Source organism: Gracilinanus agilis, chromosome 3, assembly GCF_016433145.1.
Source record: "Gracilinanus agilis isolate LMUSP501 chromosome 3, AgileGrace, whole genome shotgun sequence".
NCBI classification, from domain to species: Eukaryota; Metazoa; Chordata; class Mammalia; order Didelphimorphia; family Didelphidae; genus Gracilinanus; species Gracilinanus agilis.
Genome location: NC_058132.1, coordinates 73,149,509 through 73,165,381, shown reverse-complemented (window position 1 = coordinate 73,165,381; position 15,873 = coordinate 73,149,509). Strand labels below are relative to the sequence as shown.

At 48.6% G+C, this 15,873-nt stretch overlaps 1 protein-coding gene across 1 annotated transcript; it reads right to left on the bottom strand.

Moving 5' to 3' along the window:
- Positions 1 to 478: 478 nt before the first annotated feature.
- On the bottom strand, positions 479 to 9,256 carry EDN2 (endothelin 2). Its single transcript, XM_044666152.1, has 4 exons — positions 9,193 to 9,256; positions 7,040 to 7,187; positions 3,128 to 3,250; positions 479 to 587 (listed from the first exon to the last, which is right to left on the bottom strand). The coding sequence occupies exons 1-4, from the start codon at positions 9,254 to 9,256 to the stop codon at positions 479 to 481; spliced, it is 444 nt and encodes a 147-aa protein (XP_044522087.1).
- Between the last annotated feature and the right edge of the window lie 6,617 nt (positions 9,257 to 15,873).

The following is a 15,873-nucleotide window of genomic DNA, read 5'->3' as shown; positions in this document are numbered from 1 at the left end:
TTCCTTCCTTCCTTCCTTCCTTCCTTCCTTCCTTCCTTCCTTCCTTTCTTCCTTCCTTCCTTCCTTCCTTCCTTCCTTCCTTTCTCTCTTCCTTCCTTCCTTTCAAAAATCCTTACCTTCCGTCTTAGAATCAATATTGTGTATTGGGTCCAAGGCAGAAGAGTGGTAAGAGCTAGGCAAAAGGGATTAAGTGACTTATCCAGTGTCACACAGGTAGGAAGTGTCTAAGTTCAGATTTGAACCCAGGACCTCCTGTCTCTAGAGCTAGTTCTCTATCCATTGAGCCACCTAGCAGCCTCCCAAAGCATTCTCCTAACACTAATTAGCTGTTCTTTAGGCTCAGTCCCCATTGGATCTTTTATCTTCTCCCCTTATGACCTAATCTCTGGATCTGCCTTCTCCAGACCCCATCTGTGACCTCTCCAAAGCTGAGCAGTCAGACCTAAACTTAGGGAGCTGAAGCAGGGGCCATGGCAGCTTACCTTAGTGCCCTGAGGAGCCGGCTGCCTGCTCCTGCCTTTGTGTCCTGAAGAAGAGAGGTTGCCAAAGGCTCACCGTGGGAGGGCATCTTTGGCTTGGCCAGGTACCTGAGGGAAAGAGGGTCTGTGTGATTGGTGCTATGGGCACCTGGCATAGGACCTGGGGCCCCACAGTCACTGCCAGGGGCAGCCCTGGCCCTAGGCAGCTCAGGCGGTTGGGAGCTCCAGTCCCTCGGGTGCCTGGGCACTGGATGCCCTTCCCTACACCTGAGAACCCTCCCAGGTGTGAGTTTGTGTGTGTGTATTTGCTGGGGGGGGGGGGAGGCAAAAGGGAGAAGGAGGAAATCAGGAATCCATTCCAGTAATCAGGAATCCATTTCCTGTTTCTAAAAAAAGGAAGACTATTCCTTATCCTTCCCATAATCTGTCCACAAAGGCAGCTTCCACCATGGGCTGCCTCCCGAGGCTACCTGATCTGCTTATTTATTCTCTCCAGGAGAGAAGGAGAGGAGTTGGAGCTGACAGAAGTGAGTTCAAATCCTATCTCTTCCACTTACTGCCTTTGTGACTTTCAGCAATTCACTTAACTTCTCTGATTTTCCTCCTTTTGTAAAATGGGTAGGTTGGACTACATGGCCTCCCAGATCCCTTCCTGCTCTCAATCTCTCACCCTCTGACATGATAAAGATGGTCAGAAATAGAACCTTGCCCTTTCAGGTGCAAAGCAGTGCCCAGAGAGGGTCCATGTAACCTGCAACATGCTAGGCACTTTAAAAATTTATTTTAAAAAAGATATGTATTTAAAACCCTTCCATCTTAAAATCAGTACTGTGGATTGGTTCCAAGGCAGAAGAGCAGTAAGGGCTAGGCAATGGGGATTAAGTGACTTGCCCAGGGTCACACAGCCAGGAAGTGTCTGAGGCCAGATTTGAACCCAGGACCTCTTGTCTCCAGACCTGCCTCTTCCACTGAACCACCCAGCTGCCCCATGGTAGATGCTTTTTAAATAAATGCTCACTGATTTAAACTGGATTGACTCTCTCTTGTTTTACTGATGAGGAAACTGAGGCACAGAAGCCTCGATGAGGACCTCAAAGCCTCAGAAGAGCTTGTGTCATAGCTAGGAGCCAGGATGAAGGACTCAGGACTCTGCCTGTGAGTAAGCTGATGTTCTCAGCTCCTGGTCCCTCTGTCTTTCCTCCATGGGCTCCTGGGGTCTTTGGGGAGGAGACAGAAAAAGCAAATAGTTTTGGGATTCCTGGGACCTTGATGACTACCTCTCTCATTTGTTTGAGTAATTGAGGGCATTTCTGACCTTCACACACATTGGAGAGAGTGCTAGAATTGGAGCCAAGAAGACCTGAGTTCAAATTCTATTTCTCAGACACATATTAGCTATGTGAACTCAGTGACTCTCTGAGCCTCAGTTTCCTCATCTGTAAAGTGGATGAAGTGTTAACACCTACCTCCTGTGAGGTAGCTACTGTGAGGATCAAATAAGAATATCTGTAAAGTGCTTTTCAAACCATTTAATGCATTCTATAAATACTACAAAGCAACAATAACAATAACGGACATTTCTAAAGCACTTTCTCTGTGCCAGGCACTGCACTTTACAATTATTGTCTTATGTGATCCTCACAACAACCCTGGGAGGTAGATGCTCCATTTAACAGTTGAGGACACTGAGGCATACAGATGTTAAGTGTCTGAGGCTGGATTTGAACCCAGGTCTTTCTAACCCCATCGTAGAGCTCTCTCTCTCTCTCTCTCTCTCTCTCTCTCTCTCTCTCTCTCTCTCTCTCTCTCTCTCTCTATCTATCTATCTGTCTGCCTGCCTATTTGACACTCCTATTTTTAATAGCTACAAACTGGACAATAAATAATCTCAATAGAGTCCTGATATTTCTATGACCTGGAGCAAATTCAACTGATGAGAGTGAAGAATATAGATGCCAAGATACTAAAAGACTACAGCCATTGACATTGTTGCACACTTAGAGCATCCTATGTATCACAGATGCCCTGAATANTCTCTCTCTCTCTCTCTCTCTCTCTCTCTCTCTCTCTCCCTAGCTGCCATTATTTTTATCATTGTTGCTGCTCTTGTTGTTTTATTATTATTATTGTCATCACCATCCTCCAATGCTCAGAGAGTTTGCGTGATTTGTCCAAGGTCACACAGCTAAATGGAGGAGCTGGGATGAGAATCCAAGCCTCTTGCCACTGAGCCATGGACCGCTCAGTAGATGTGGTAGGAAATATCAGCGAGCTCCCCCCATCCCCATTCCCCCAGTTTCTCCCTACAAGAGCCCAGGAAGCCAGTGCTGAGGAAGCCGGGTCCCGAGCGCTCCTGGGGGGTGGCCTGATCCTTGTTAAAGCTGCTGCTCTCCCTGTTCCCCTCCTTCCAGAACAGGATATTCCCAGGAGCCCTGCAGCCTTTCCAGGAGGATCAGAGAGAACTCCTGGCTGCCTGATAGAGACAGAAGATCTGACTTTCCAGTATAGACAGGGGCCTGAGCTCTGAGTCGCCAGTGAGCCCCCCCTTTCCTAGCCTCTGGAGTCTAGCCGTGCCCTCGATTTGGACCTGTTGGCCCCTCTAGGGCTCCCCCCACCCCTGTTTTTCCCTGCCTGCAGCAGGCCCTCACCTTGGCTGGGGAAGGTGACAGAAGGTGGCACAGGTGTGGTCTCTGGAGCTGGCACACTCACACCTGCTCAGGGCTCGGCGGCGGCGCCTTGGCGGGTTTCCCAGGCCGTAAGGAGTGGTCTGTCTGTTAGCACGGGGAGAAGGGGAGAGGAGGGGGGGAGAGACAGGGAGAGAATCCAGTTAGCCAGGGCTCTAAATGCAAAGGGATTTGACAAAAGACCCCTGAGGTGGCTGCCACCAGCAGAGCCAAGGCATGGAGGAAGCCTCCAGCTGGAAATCAGGAGGAACAAGCTCAGGGAAACACTCTCACCCACATTCCCCCCAGTCCAGGTTCTCTTCTCCCTGGACCTCGGCTGGCACATTGGGGACAGAGAGGGCCTGCGGGGGTAGGGGGGGGAAGGAATGGGCCACACTGACTACCTGGGTGACCTGAGGGTCACAGGATCATAAATCTGGCCCTGGAAGGGAGAGAAGAAACTCTGAGGAAACTGAGGCTCAAGGATTTAAATGACTTGCCCCAAATTAAATGGGTAGCAGGTAATTCGTTTTTGTTCAATTATTTTCAGTCATGTTTGGGGTTTTCTTGGCAAAGATACTAGGGTCGTTGGCCATTTCCTTCTCCAGCTTATTTGATAGATGAGGAAATTGAGGCAAATCAGCTCAAGTGACTTATCCAAGAACACACAGCTATACGTGTCTGAGGCCGGATTTGAACTCAGGAAGATGGGTCTTTCTGACTCCAGGCCTGGCACTATGGTACCCCCTAGCTGCTCTCAGGTAATTAGGAGTGGGATTTGAACTCATTTCCTATTCCCTAGACCAGTGATGGGCAAACTTTTTAAAGAGGGGGTCAAAGGAAAGGAAATGCTCCTCTGTCAGTCTGTTTCTAAGGCAACTCTTTGGAAATTTCATTGTATTGTATCCTACTCGTTGTATTCCTCAAATTAGGTATAATGTCACATGGCCGGATAGAACATTTCAGGGGGCCACATCTGGCCCGCGGGCTGTAGTTTGCCCATCACTGCTCTAGACAATATGTCCCCCTCTATGAAGTGAAGAGATTCGACTAGAAGACCTTGGAGGTCCCTTCCAGTTCTAGATTCTGATGGGAAGAAGATGAGTGGCCTGGCCGTGGAGTCTCAGACCCTCAACCACTGGCTCTGGCTGTGGCTAGCTGTGTGGCTGTGGATGGGCCACCCAACTCTGCCCAGCCTCGATATTCTCAGGGCAGAGAGAAGCAATCCTGGGACCAGATCCTGGGACTAGATCCTGGGACTAGAGCTGGAAGACCTTACAGGTTCATCTCTTCCAACCTCCTGGATTTACAAATAAGGACACTGAGGCACAAAGGGGTTAAGGAACTTGCCCAAGGCATCAGGTAGAAAGTATCATAGATGGATTTGAACCCAGATTTATTTCTAACAATGGCATCGACTCTAAGACTCGGGCATTTTATGAACACGAGGGAGCTCAGATTGGGCCAAAGCCACTGCCCCAGGCTTTATTGGAGGGGATTCTCTAACTCATGGGTGGCCATCTTGCCCAGCAGGGCCCAGGGCAGGGGTCAGGGACTGCTTGTCTACACTGGCTCTGTGGTCTGCGCCACCCAGTCATTCAAGGCTCCTTATCAGCCGGTGTGGGCGGGTGGAATGGGAACGAGGTGCAGTAATTACTTAAGCCACTGATCAATCAGGCATCGATTCATTGTGGTAACAGGGATGCAGCTGCCCCGTGCCAACCCTCTCGGGGTTGCAGAAGGGAGAGTCAGCAATTCAGTAGCTCTCCCAAACCCACCTCCGGTGGTGGGCATGCTGGCTCACGGTCAGGGCTCTGCCTTCTCATTACTGCCGGAAAGAAGGCAGCCAAATTCCCTGCCGAGTTTCTCTCTCTCGGCTTTCACCCTGGCAAGCAGGGAACCTGGCAACCCAGGTGAGCCCACACCCAGGGTGCTGGGCCTCTGTTTGGTCTGCTGGGGCAGAGACAACAACAGAGTCACGTGGGGCAGCAAGGTCGCCCAGGCTGGGCTGGCAGCGAGCTGGGTGTGGGTGGAGAATAGGGCAGCGAGTGGGGCTGGCTTCCTCCCTCCGCCTGGGAGCTGGGCTGGTCTGTGCAGGGAGCACGGATCTGGGCCCATTCTGACCTTGCAAGGTGCTCTGTGTGTGTGTGTGTGGGAACTCCACAGCCTGTGGGACAAGGAGACACTAGAACAGGGCTAAGGCTGGTGCAGGGGATTCTAGAACCCCACATCCCCACAGAAACTAGCTGGGCACTTTCTGGCTACCCAGCTGGCATTGGATATGGCCAGAATCACTGAGACAGCAGGCAGGGACTGGCAAAAATGCCCTCCAGCAGTAAAGGGCAAAACTCCTTTAAGATAAGGCATCTGGGCTTTTAAAAAAATGTTTTTAAACCCTCACTTTCCATCTTAGAATTAATATTGTGTATCAGCTCCAAGGCAGAAGAACAGTAAGGACTTGGCAATGGTTAAGTGACTTGTTCAGGGACACACAGCTGGGAAGTATCTGAGGCCAGATTTGAAACCAGGAACTTCCATCTCTGGACCTGACACTCAGTCCACTGAGCCACCCAGCTGCCACTAAAATATACATCTTTATGGAAGCTAAGAGTTTCCTCAAATATGAAGACAATCACTTAGAATCCTAGCCTGGCTCAGCAGCTGTGTGTCTCAAAGTTCTTCTTGTCTATCTAGACCAGTGATTCCCAAAGTGGGCGCCACCGCCCCCTGGTGGGTGCAGCAGTGATCCAGGGGAGGCGGTGATGGCCACAGGTGCATTTATCTTTCCTATTAATTGCTACTAAAATTAAAAAAATTAATTTCCAGGGGCGCTAAATAATATTTTTTTCTGGAAAGGGGGTGGTAGGCCAAAAAAGATGGATAGAGCACTGGACCTGGAGTCAGGAAAACCTGAGTTCAAATCCAGCCTCAGACATTTACTAGCTGTATGATATGGGCAAGTCACTTAAATGTGATCTGCCTCAGTTTCCTCAACTGTAAAAATGGGGATAATAAGTGCATCTACCTTGCAGGATTGTTGTGAGGATCAAATGAGATAATACATGTTCAATGCCTTGCAAAACCTCAGAATGTTTTATATATATACATATATATGTATATATATATATATGTATATACTAGCTATTATTATTACTATAACCAGTCACATGATTATTGGGATTATTATTTATAGATGGGGAAAGTGTGGCCCAGAGAAGGGGATTGACTTGCCCAAGGTCAAAACTTCAAGCAAGTAGCAGATCCACACTCTAGGTCCCTGGGCTCTTGGTATTATTGCCTTCATAGCAGGAAATAGAAAAAAAGCCTGGGTTTGGAGTCAGGAGACCAGCTTGGAACTCCAACTCTGACATTTAAGATCATGGGATCAAAGCTGTAGAGCTGGAAGGAAGCTTGGAGTTCCTCTAATCCAACCCTTTCATTTTACAGATGAGGAAACTGAGGCTGGGAGGAATTAAGTGGTTTGTCCAGAGTCACACAGAGAGTAATAGTGCCAGCATGGGAAACTAAGTCCTTTGACTGCATGGCATTGATTTGAGTCTCTGCTCCTCAGTTTTCCCAGAAAGTGGGGGAATAATAGATCTCCCAGATTCTACTTCATGGGAGAAAAATGCCACAGCAGTGAGTTGGTATTATTATTATAGTTATTACTAATTAGAATTGTTTTTCCTGAGCTTTTAGGACTCTTTGTGCCCCTCTTCTTCCTTAATGAGAATCTTCCAGGCAGCTGAGCCTGAGGAAGTCCTGATCTAAAGGCCCCCTGGAGGGGCCCCAGGGATGCCTCTTTCCAGCCTCTCCATCCCCTACCTGGTACCCTCACATACAGTTAACAGAACATCAAGAAGATAGTCACCAACTCGCTCGGGTCTGCCCACTTACCCCGGCGTGTTCACCCAGATGATGTCCAAATGGCAAAAGTAGACACATTCCTTGTCTAGCCAGCTGTTGCAGGAACATCTCTTGATGCGCAAGTGGCTGCTTTTGGCTCCTGAGGCCGGCGGGGATCCTGGAGGCAGATGGCCCTTCCCTACACAGGCGGACGGAGGAGGAGAGAAAAATAACTCCTGGGTCTCTGGGGCCACAAGTTTACAAAGTACTTTCCTCATAGCCACCCCGTGGGCTGGGCAGCTGGCATGCTATTTCTCCTATTTTTACAGAGGAGGAAACTGAGGCTCAGGAGGGTCAAAGCCTAGTCCACCGTTATAAGCCCTCTAGCCACTGAACCACCAAGTCCAGCACTGTTTTTACTGTACCCAGGCTGCCTCTCCAGGAGAAATGGGTCAGGTGTGGTGGCTCCTCCCTCTGCCAACCCAGAAATGTAAATGCTGCTGGAGCCTCCCTGCAGAGGATTAGGGCCATCCCGGCCTGCCTGGCAGGTCTTATTGCAGCAGCCAGCAACATGCTGGCCCTGTCAGGGCTATAAAGGCCCTCCCTTGCATAATCTAGGAAGTTGGAAAGTTCATGCCACAGCCCGAAACATTAAGTAGAAGGGGGAAAACACCCATGCAACACCCGAGACCAGGAAATGGGCAGCAGGCAGCAAAAGACCCCAGGAAGGAGGCACTGGTGATGTAGCCTGCATGAAGGGCCAGGGGGTTGGGGGGCTTGCCGGCTGCTCGGACCTGGGTACACCCCTCACATGTATTCATGCATACACTCAGAGAGGGCACTCGGAGGACCCTCGGCCCCATAAGGGGACTTCAATGATGCATTGCTCCTGGCCTCAGCTTCTTCCCAGGGCTGCATTCGCCCTCTCCCCAACTAGGAGGGTGCAAGAGGCACCAGACCATGGGACCTCTTGCCATTCCCCCAGCCACTCAAGCAGCAGCCTGCTAAGGCTGCCTCCCAAGGGAGTCTCAGGAGGCAGAAGGCTTGGGGTGCAGCCTCATGAGATTAACTCAGACCAACACTGAGCAAATGCAAGGGGCAACTATGGCAGGGGGGTGAAGGGGGGTGAGGGAGAAGCTGCAAGCAAGAGAGCAGAAGGGAGACAGACCCCGAGACCTCCAAGCAAAGCCAGGCTGAGAGGGACCAGCACAGAGACAGCTGCATAGACCCAGAGGGACAGCCCTGGGGAGAAGGGCAGATGCACGGGCATCCAGAGACAGGGAGACACAGAGAAAGAAGCATATGGACAGATGCAGAGTCAGGGGGAGACAGGCCCAGAGACACACATGGCCAGATGCACAGACACACAGTGACGGGAGCCAGCACAGAGACAGAGACACAGATGGACAGATGCAGAGACAAAGCCCAGAGACACACAGAGACAGATGCAGAGACGAAGCTCAGAGATACACAGAGACAGATGCGTGGACACAAGGAGACAGTGAAGCACACAGAGACAGAGACTGAGAGATCCAAGGGCATGGAGAGACAGGCCCAGAGACACAGAGAGATGTGCAGAGACAGAGAGATGCAGAGACAAAGCCCAGAGACACAGAGAGACAGATGCACAACACACAAAGTCCAGAGACACAAGCAGATGTGCAGAGACAGTGAAGCATTTACAGGGACAGAGACAGAGACAGACAAAGCCCAGACACTGAGACAGAGAGATGCAGAGAGAGTGAGACACACAGAGACAGAGAGATGCAGAGACAAAGTCCAGAGACACAAGCAGAAGTGCAGAGACAGCGGAGCACAAGGGAACAGAGACAGACAGATGCACTGGCACGGAGAGATGGGCCCAGACCGTGTAGCCCTCAGAGTTAAGAGACAGAGAGACACAGAAACAAAGCTCAGAGACAGACAGATGTGCAGGCACGCAGAGACGGTGAAGGGGCACCCAGAGACAGGGACCGAGAGAGACAGAGATAGAGACTAAGACCGACGCACAGAGGGACAGCAGAGAGCTTCAGAGGGGCAGCTAGAGGCAGACGGGGACCGACCCAGAGAGCTGCGCGAGCGCGGAGCCTGGGAGGCAGGAGAGAAGCAGTCGCATGCAGAGGCGCCCCAGGGCGCAGGGGTGAAGGGTGCAGCCGGGGCCCCGGGGCTCTTGCAGGAGTGCTGAGCTGGGCCCTGGATCTCACCTTCGTGCAGAACGAAGAGCAGGGTGAGCGCCACGGAACACCAGCGGGCTGTAGGGGTGACCATGGCGGGCCCGGAGCGGGAGCGGGAGCAGGAGATCTGGACGGACAGAGCGCGGCTGGCAAGCTGGGCAGGCTGGGCGGGCAGCAGCCACCTGTCACTCTCAGCGCCCGGAGCCTGCTCTGAGCGCCCAAGCTGCGCCTCCGCGTCTCTTATAGCCGCGCGTGCGGGGAGAGCGCCCCGCCCCTGCCGTGGGCTGGGGCTCGCCCTGCAAACCTGGCTCGTGAGCCAGTCCGGGCAGCCCCCCCTCTCCCTTCCCCTCCCACCGGGCTCATTCCAGCGCCACAGCTCACCCAGCCCGCGCCTCCTCCCCTCCCTCCCCTTTGCTTTCCCTAGGCTCACGGCTCGCCCTGGGCCCCAGGAGCTCAGCACCTCCTTGTGCACCCTGGCTCACCAGCCCATCTGTGCACACGCTAGTCAGAGGCCCTGGGTGGGGGATCCTGAAAAGCCCGAAGGACTTCCAGAAGGGAGACTGCTGGGGCACACTGGGGCTTTGGGAAAGTTGCTCCAGGCCTCAGTTTCTCCATCTGTCACATGCTGAGGTTGCAATGGGATAATTAAGAACCTTTCCAGGTTTGTTTTTTTGAGTTCCACGTTCTAAGCTCTCTCCCAGCTTTGACTTGCTACATGCCAGGTCAGGTTCCTTCCACCACTGCACTTTCTACATTCCAAGGCCCTTCTGTAGGGAACACTCTAGATCCTGAGGCTCTTTCCATCTCTCACAGTCGGTGTTCTAAGACAGGTCCAGGAAGAGAATTCTGGGAGTTGGTGAACTTGGAAGGTGCAAAAATCTGATTTTCACAAATGTTTGCTTTCTTTTTGCATTCCTCTGCATTGCTTTTATTCAGTTAAAAACCTGATTCGGAGAAGGGGTCCATAGATAGCAGCAGACTGCCCAGGGGAGCCATGGCATGCAGAAAGCTGAAGGACCCTTGATCTTAGTGGCCTCTTCTAGTTGGGACCTCCGGTGTTTGATGGTCTCCTCCAGCTCTGATCGTCTTCCTTCTGTGTCCCAAGGGCCCTCTCAGCTTAGTCACAGTCCCTAATGCTGGGATTCTGAGATGGAGGGGTTGAAGGAGGCACATGGGGGAGAACCTCCTCTCAGATCACGAGGGAGCAGGGCTTCAGGAAGGGCCCTGGGGATCTATAAAGGAAAGTGTCCCTCAGGAAGTTAAAACTAGTGGAAGTTCCTTACTAGTGGAAAGAACGCTGATTTAGGAGTAGAGAGACTTGGCTCCCTTCCCACCGACAAGAAGCCAGTCCTACTGTCTTTATGCCCTTGTACAAATCACTGCTGCTTTCCAGGCCTCAGTTTCTCAATTTGTAAAATGGCCTACTCACCCTATTAGATATAAATGCCTTGAAGGCAAGGAATGTGTTGATTCTCATCTCCCTGTCTCCCAGTGCTGAGAACATGATAGGAAACCATCACTTGTGGAGTTAAATTAAGGGGATTGAACAATCTTTGAGGCCCTTTTCTTATTTTACTCCAGCTGTGGGGGAAGGTCTTGTAAAAGAGAGAAGAGAGTTGGAGGGAGAAGGGAGGAAAGCGGTGCAAAAAAGGAGGGCAAGAGAGCTCTGGGAAAAGCAGGAGACGAAAGAGAGCAGGGGACTCTAGAGGAGAAAAGTGAGCTGTGAGGTGAAGGGGAGAAGCTTGGGGGAGAAGAAGGAGGGGGATGTCTATAAGACACAGGAGGAGCTGTAGTTGAAAAGGAGGAGCTGTGGGAGGACTGCAAGTGAAGTGTTGCCTAGGGTTAGGGTTGGAAGAGTCAGGTTTTCAAGTTTATTTTTCTCAGAAAATCTTTCCCTATTAGAGCCCTAAATGGAGGACTTCCAGATCAGAGCAAGGGCAGACCCAGATCTCCTAAGAGAAAGGACTGATATCTTTAGCTCAGAAGGAAGGGTTAAGGTCTGCTTTTGCATAAAACTCAAAAGCATTTCTCTGGTGCTTTAAGGATCACAAAACTCTTTCCCTGCAATAATCCTGGGAGGGAGGAAATGAAGCATTATTATCCCCATTTTAGAAATGTGTTCACTGAGGCCAGGAGATGTTAGGTAACGACAGCTGGTAAGCGGCAAAGCCAAAAATCATACCCAGGTTTCCAGATTCCCCTGCTCACCAAATGATGCTGCAGGCTGTCCATTGAAAACACTAGAAAGTATAGGAATAGAAGGGCCTCTCCTAAAAATAACAAACAGTATATATCTAAAACCATCAACAAACATCATATGCAATGGGGATAAATTAGAAGCCTTCCCAATAAGATCAGGAGTGAAACAAGGATGCCCATTATCACCTCTATTATTTAACATTGTACTAGAAACACGAGCAGTGGCAATTAGAGAAGAAAAAGAAATTGAAGGTATCAAAATAGGCAAGGAGGAGACTAAGCTATCACTCTTTGCAGATGATATGATGGTCTACTTAAAAAATCCTAGAGAATCAACTAAGAAGCTGGTAGAAATAATCAACAACTTTAGCAGAGTTGCAGGATACAAAGTAAATGCACATAAATCATCAGCATTTCTATATATTTCCAACACATTAGAGCAGCAAGAGGTAGAAAGAGGAACACCATTTAAAATCACCCTAGACAATATAAAATACTTAGGAATCTATCTACCAAAACAAACACAGCAATTATACGAACACAACTACAAAACACTTTCCAAACAATTAAAACTAGATCTAAACAATTGGAAAAGCATTGATTGCTCATGGGTAGGACAAGCTAAATAATAAAAATGACAATCCTACCCAAATTAATTTACTTATTTAGCGTCATACCTATAAAACTACCAAAAAAGTTTTTACTGAATTAGAAAAAACTACAACAGAGTTCATTTGGAAGAATAAAAGATCAAGAATATCAAGGGAAATAATGAAAAAAACCGTGAAGGAAGGTGGCCTAGCAGTACCAGATATTAAACTATACTATAAAGCAGCAGTCATCAAAACAATATGGTACTGGCTAAGAGACAGAAGGGAGGATCAGTGGAATATACTTGGGGTAAATGACATCAGCAAGACAGTGTATGATAAACCCAAAGAGCCCAACTTTTGGGGCAAAAATCCACTATTTGACAAAAACTGTTTGGAAAATTGGAAAACAATATGGGAGAGATTGGGTTTATATCAACATCTCACACCCTACACCAAGATAAATTCAGAATGGATGAATGACTTGAATATAAAGAAGGAAACTATAAGAAAATTAGGTGAACATAGAATAGTATACCTGTCAGATCTATGGGAAAGGGAAGATTTTAAAACCAAGCAAGAGTTAGAAAAAATTACAAAATGTAAAATAAATAATTTTGATTATATTAAATTAAAAAGGTTTTGTACAAACAAAAACAATGCAACCAAAATCAGAAGGGAAACAACAAACTGGGAAAAAATCTTTATAACAAAAAACTCTGAAAGAGGTCTAATTACTCAAATATACAAGGAGTTAAATCAATTGTATAAAAAAATCAAGTCATTCCCCCAATTGATAAATGGGTAAGGGACATGAATAGGCAACTTTCAGAAAAAGAAATCAAACCTATCCATAGGCACATGAGAAAGTGCTCTAAAGCTCTAATAATTAGAGAAATGCAAATCAAAACAACTCTGAGGTATCACCTCACACCTAGCAGATTGGCTAAAATGATAGCAGGGGAGAGTAATGAATGTTGGAGGGGATGTGGCAAAATTGGGACATTAATGCATTGCTGGTGGAGTTGTGAACTGATCCAATCATTCTGGATGGCAATTTGGAACTATGCCCAAAGAGCGATAAAAGAATGCCTGCCCTTTGATCCAGCCATACCATTGTTGGGTTTGAACCCCAAAGAGATCATAGATAAACAAACTTGTACAAAGATATTTATAGCAGCGCTTTTTGTGGTGGCAAAAAACTGAAAAATGAGGGAATGCCCTTCAATTGGGGAATGGCTGAACAAATTGTGGTATATGCTGGTGATGGAATACTATTGCGCTCAAAGGAATCATAAACTGCAGGAATTCCATGTGAACTGGAAAGACCTCCATGAATTGATGCAGAGTGAAAGGAGCAGAGCCAGTAGAACAGTGTACACAGAGACTGATACACTGTGGTAAAATCGAATGTAATGGGCTTCTGTACTGGCAGCAATGCAATGACCCAGGACAGCTCTGAGGGATTTATGGTAAAGAACACTACCTACATTCAGAGGAAGAACTGCAGGAGTGGAAACGCAGAAGTAAAACAACTGCTTGAGCACATGTGTTGATGTGGACATGGTTGGGGATGTAGACACTAAATGACCACACCAATGCAACTATCAATAATATGTAAATAAGTCTTGACTAATCACACATATTAAAATTAGTGGAAATGTGCGTTGGATATGGGGGGGATGAAGAGGGGGTGAAGGGGAAAGTAAAAACATGAATCATGTAAAAAAATAAAAAATAAAAGTCTAAAAAAAAGAAATGTTTTTGAGAAGACATGGGAGAGCTGAAGAAGGAAATATATACTGTCTGAATAATTTTCTCTGAAAAAGAGAAATCTGGGGGGGATGAAAAAGAGGATCTCCTCCTGCCAGACTCAGCCTCCCAGGTATGCATGGCCATGGCAGATGGTGTCACTGTTCTTAGGGATAGGGAAAATAGGGGACAGAGAAGACCTTTCCAACAAATTCTATGGGGAAAGGATCCTACCCAAGGAAGAAGCCCAGAGAAAGGAAGAAAAGGGGGATAATCAGGGCTGGATCTATAGGTATAATGCCTTCACGGACTCAGCTGCTCCTATTCTTTCCTGGAGGTTCCCTTGGGGAGAGAGAGCCAGGCCTTCTAGGCTGGGTGGGGGGAGGAGGTAGGCCTATCCTGCCGGGCTGACCCTGGTGCATCAATAACTTTTATTTTCCTTTGTCATTTATGAGGGGAGTGTTTATAGCAACAAATACACAGAAGATTCATTTTTCTAGATAAAGAGGTGGCTAGGTGATGTAGTGGATGGAGTCATAAACTTGGGGTCATTCAGGACAGACTGGAGTTTGAATCTTGCTTAAGATTCTTGCTATCTGGCTCTCTCTCTCTGTGTGTCTCTCTCTGTCTCTCTCTGTCTCTCTCTCTCTCTTTGTCTCTGTCTCTGTCTCTGTCTCTCTCTCTGTGTCTCTCTTTGTCTCTGTCTCTCTCTCTGTCTCTCTTCCTGTCTTTCTCCCTTTCTCTCTCTTTCCCTTTCTCTGTTTTGTCTATCTGTCTCTGTGTCTCTCCCCCCCTCTCCATTTCTCCGTCTGTCTGTCTTTCTGTCTGTCTGTCTTTCTGTATATCTCCCCCTCTGTCTTGCTCCCTTTCCCTTTCTCTTTCCCTTTCTTTCTCACTATTTCTCACTCACACACTCAGTCTGTCTTTCACTCTATCACCCTCTCACACACACTCTCTGTCTGTGTCTCTCTCCTCCTCCTTTTCTCTCTCCCTCCTTTCCCCTCCCCTCTTCTCCTCTCTCTTCAAATCATTTAATTGCCCCATGCCTCAGTTTCCTTCCCTGTAAATGATAGAGCTGGATGAATGTTCCAAAGTCTCTAAGACTCTTATCTATTGTCTTGTGATCAACCCTTGAGTGTATGTGTGTGTGTGTGGGGGGGGGGGGCGTGAGCCAGGTTTGGCAAAGGAATGTAGGACAGTAGCCATCTTCCAGAGCAAAGCAGAAGCCATTTAGAAGAGAGACTGGGATGGAGGAGGAGGGTGGTACCTGGGCTGAACAGAGGAGAAGGTGGGCCTTCCTGAGGAATGGCTGGGGATGACAGTGTGCCTCCAGTGGGATCAGGAAGCCTAATCCAGCCCAGGCCCTGTGGCAGAGGGAGGAGGCAGGAAGGGTTCCAGGACAGACAGACCCAGGAACAACACAAAGGGCCCTTATAGCCTCTTCATTCTCTTTCAGCTAGACTGTGAACTGTTGAGGGAAATGGTGTCTTATCTAAACTTTGTTATCTCCTCTGGTACCTATTCAGGCCCCTGAAGGCAGTGAGTGATTAGTAAAGGGTGGCTCAATTGCCCATCTCCCTCCTGCCCTCTCTGTTTCTAATCACTTGGGAAGGCTGCCTCCTCATGCTCTGGATCCATTTTCTCCTTATTGAAAACCCTCTCTTCCTTCCTGGTCTTTCTCCTCAAGAAGCCTTTGCTGATGGGCTGGAGAGAGGAGAAACTGGACGTAGGGAGGCCCATGCTGAGGCAGGAATGTTTATCACGAAGAAGAGAAGCCTGGGGTCAGGGAGGCATGAGAGCTGAATGCACAGGGCTGGCCTCTAAGCCAGAAAAATCCATATCGTGGCTGTGTCATTGGGCATCTCAGTTCCCTAGGCAATGCTCTGAGATCATCAGTTGAAGAGAAGATGCTGCCATCTTTGGCAGTCGGGGTTTCCTCTACTGGGAGTTCCCTATGCCAGTGAATCAGGTCCAAACCCAGTTCCTCATGTACAAGAGGGATTAGCCACATTCTGCTTGACTCCAGAGGGCTCCTCAGAGCAGGCTGGGAAAAAGTTACTAACAAGTGGAGCTGTCCAAAAGTGCTGGCGGTAGAGGTGAATTCCCCTTCGTTGGGAGTCTGTAAGAGTAAAAAAAAGAGTGACCAGTTGGCAGCTCTGTTATGGTAGGG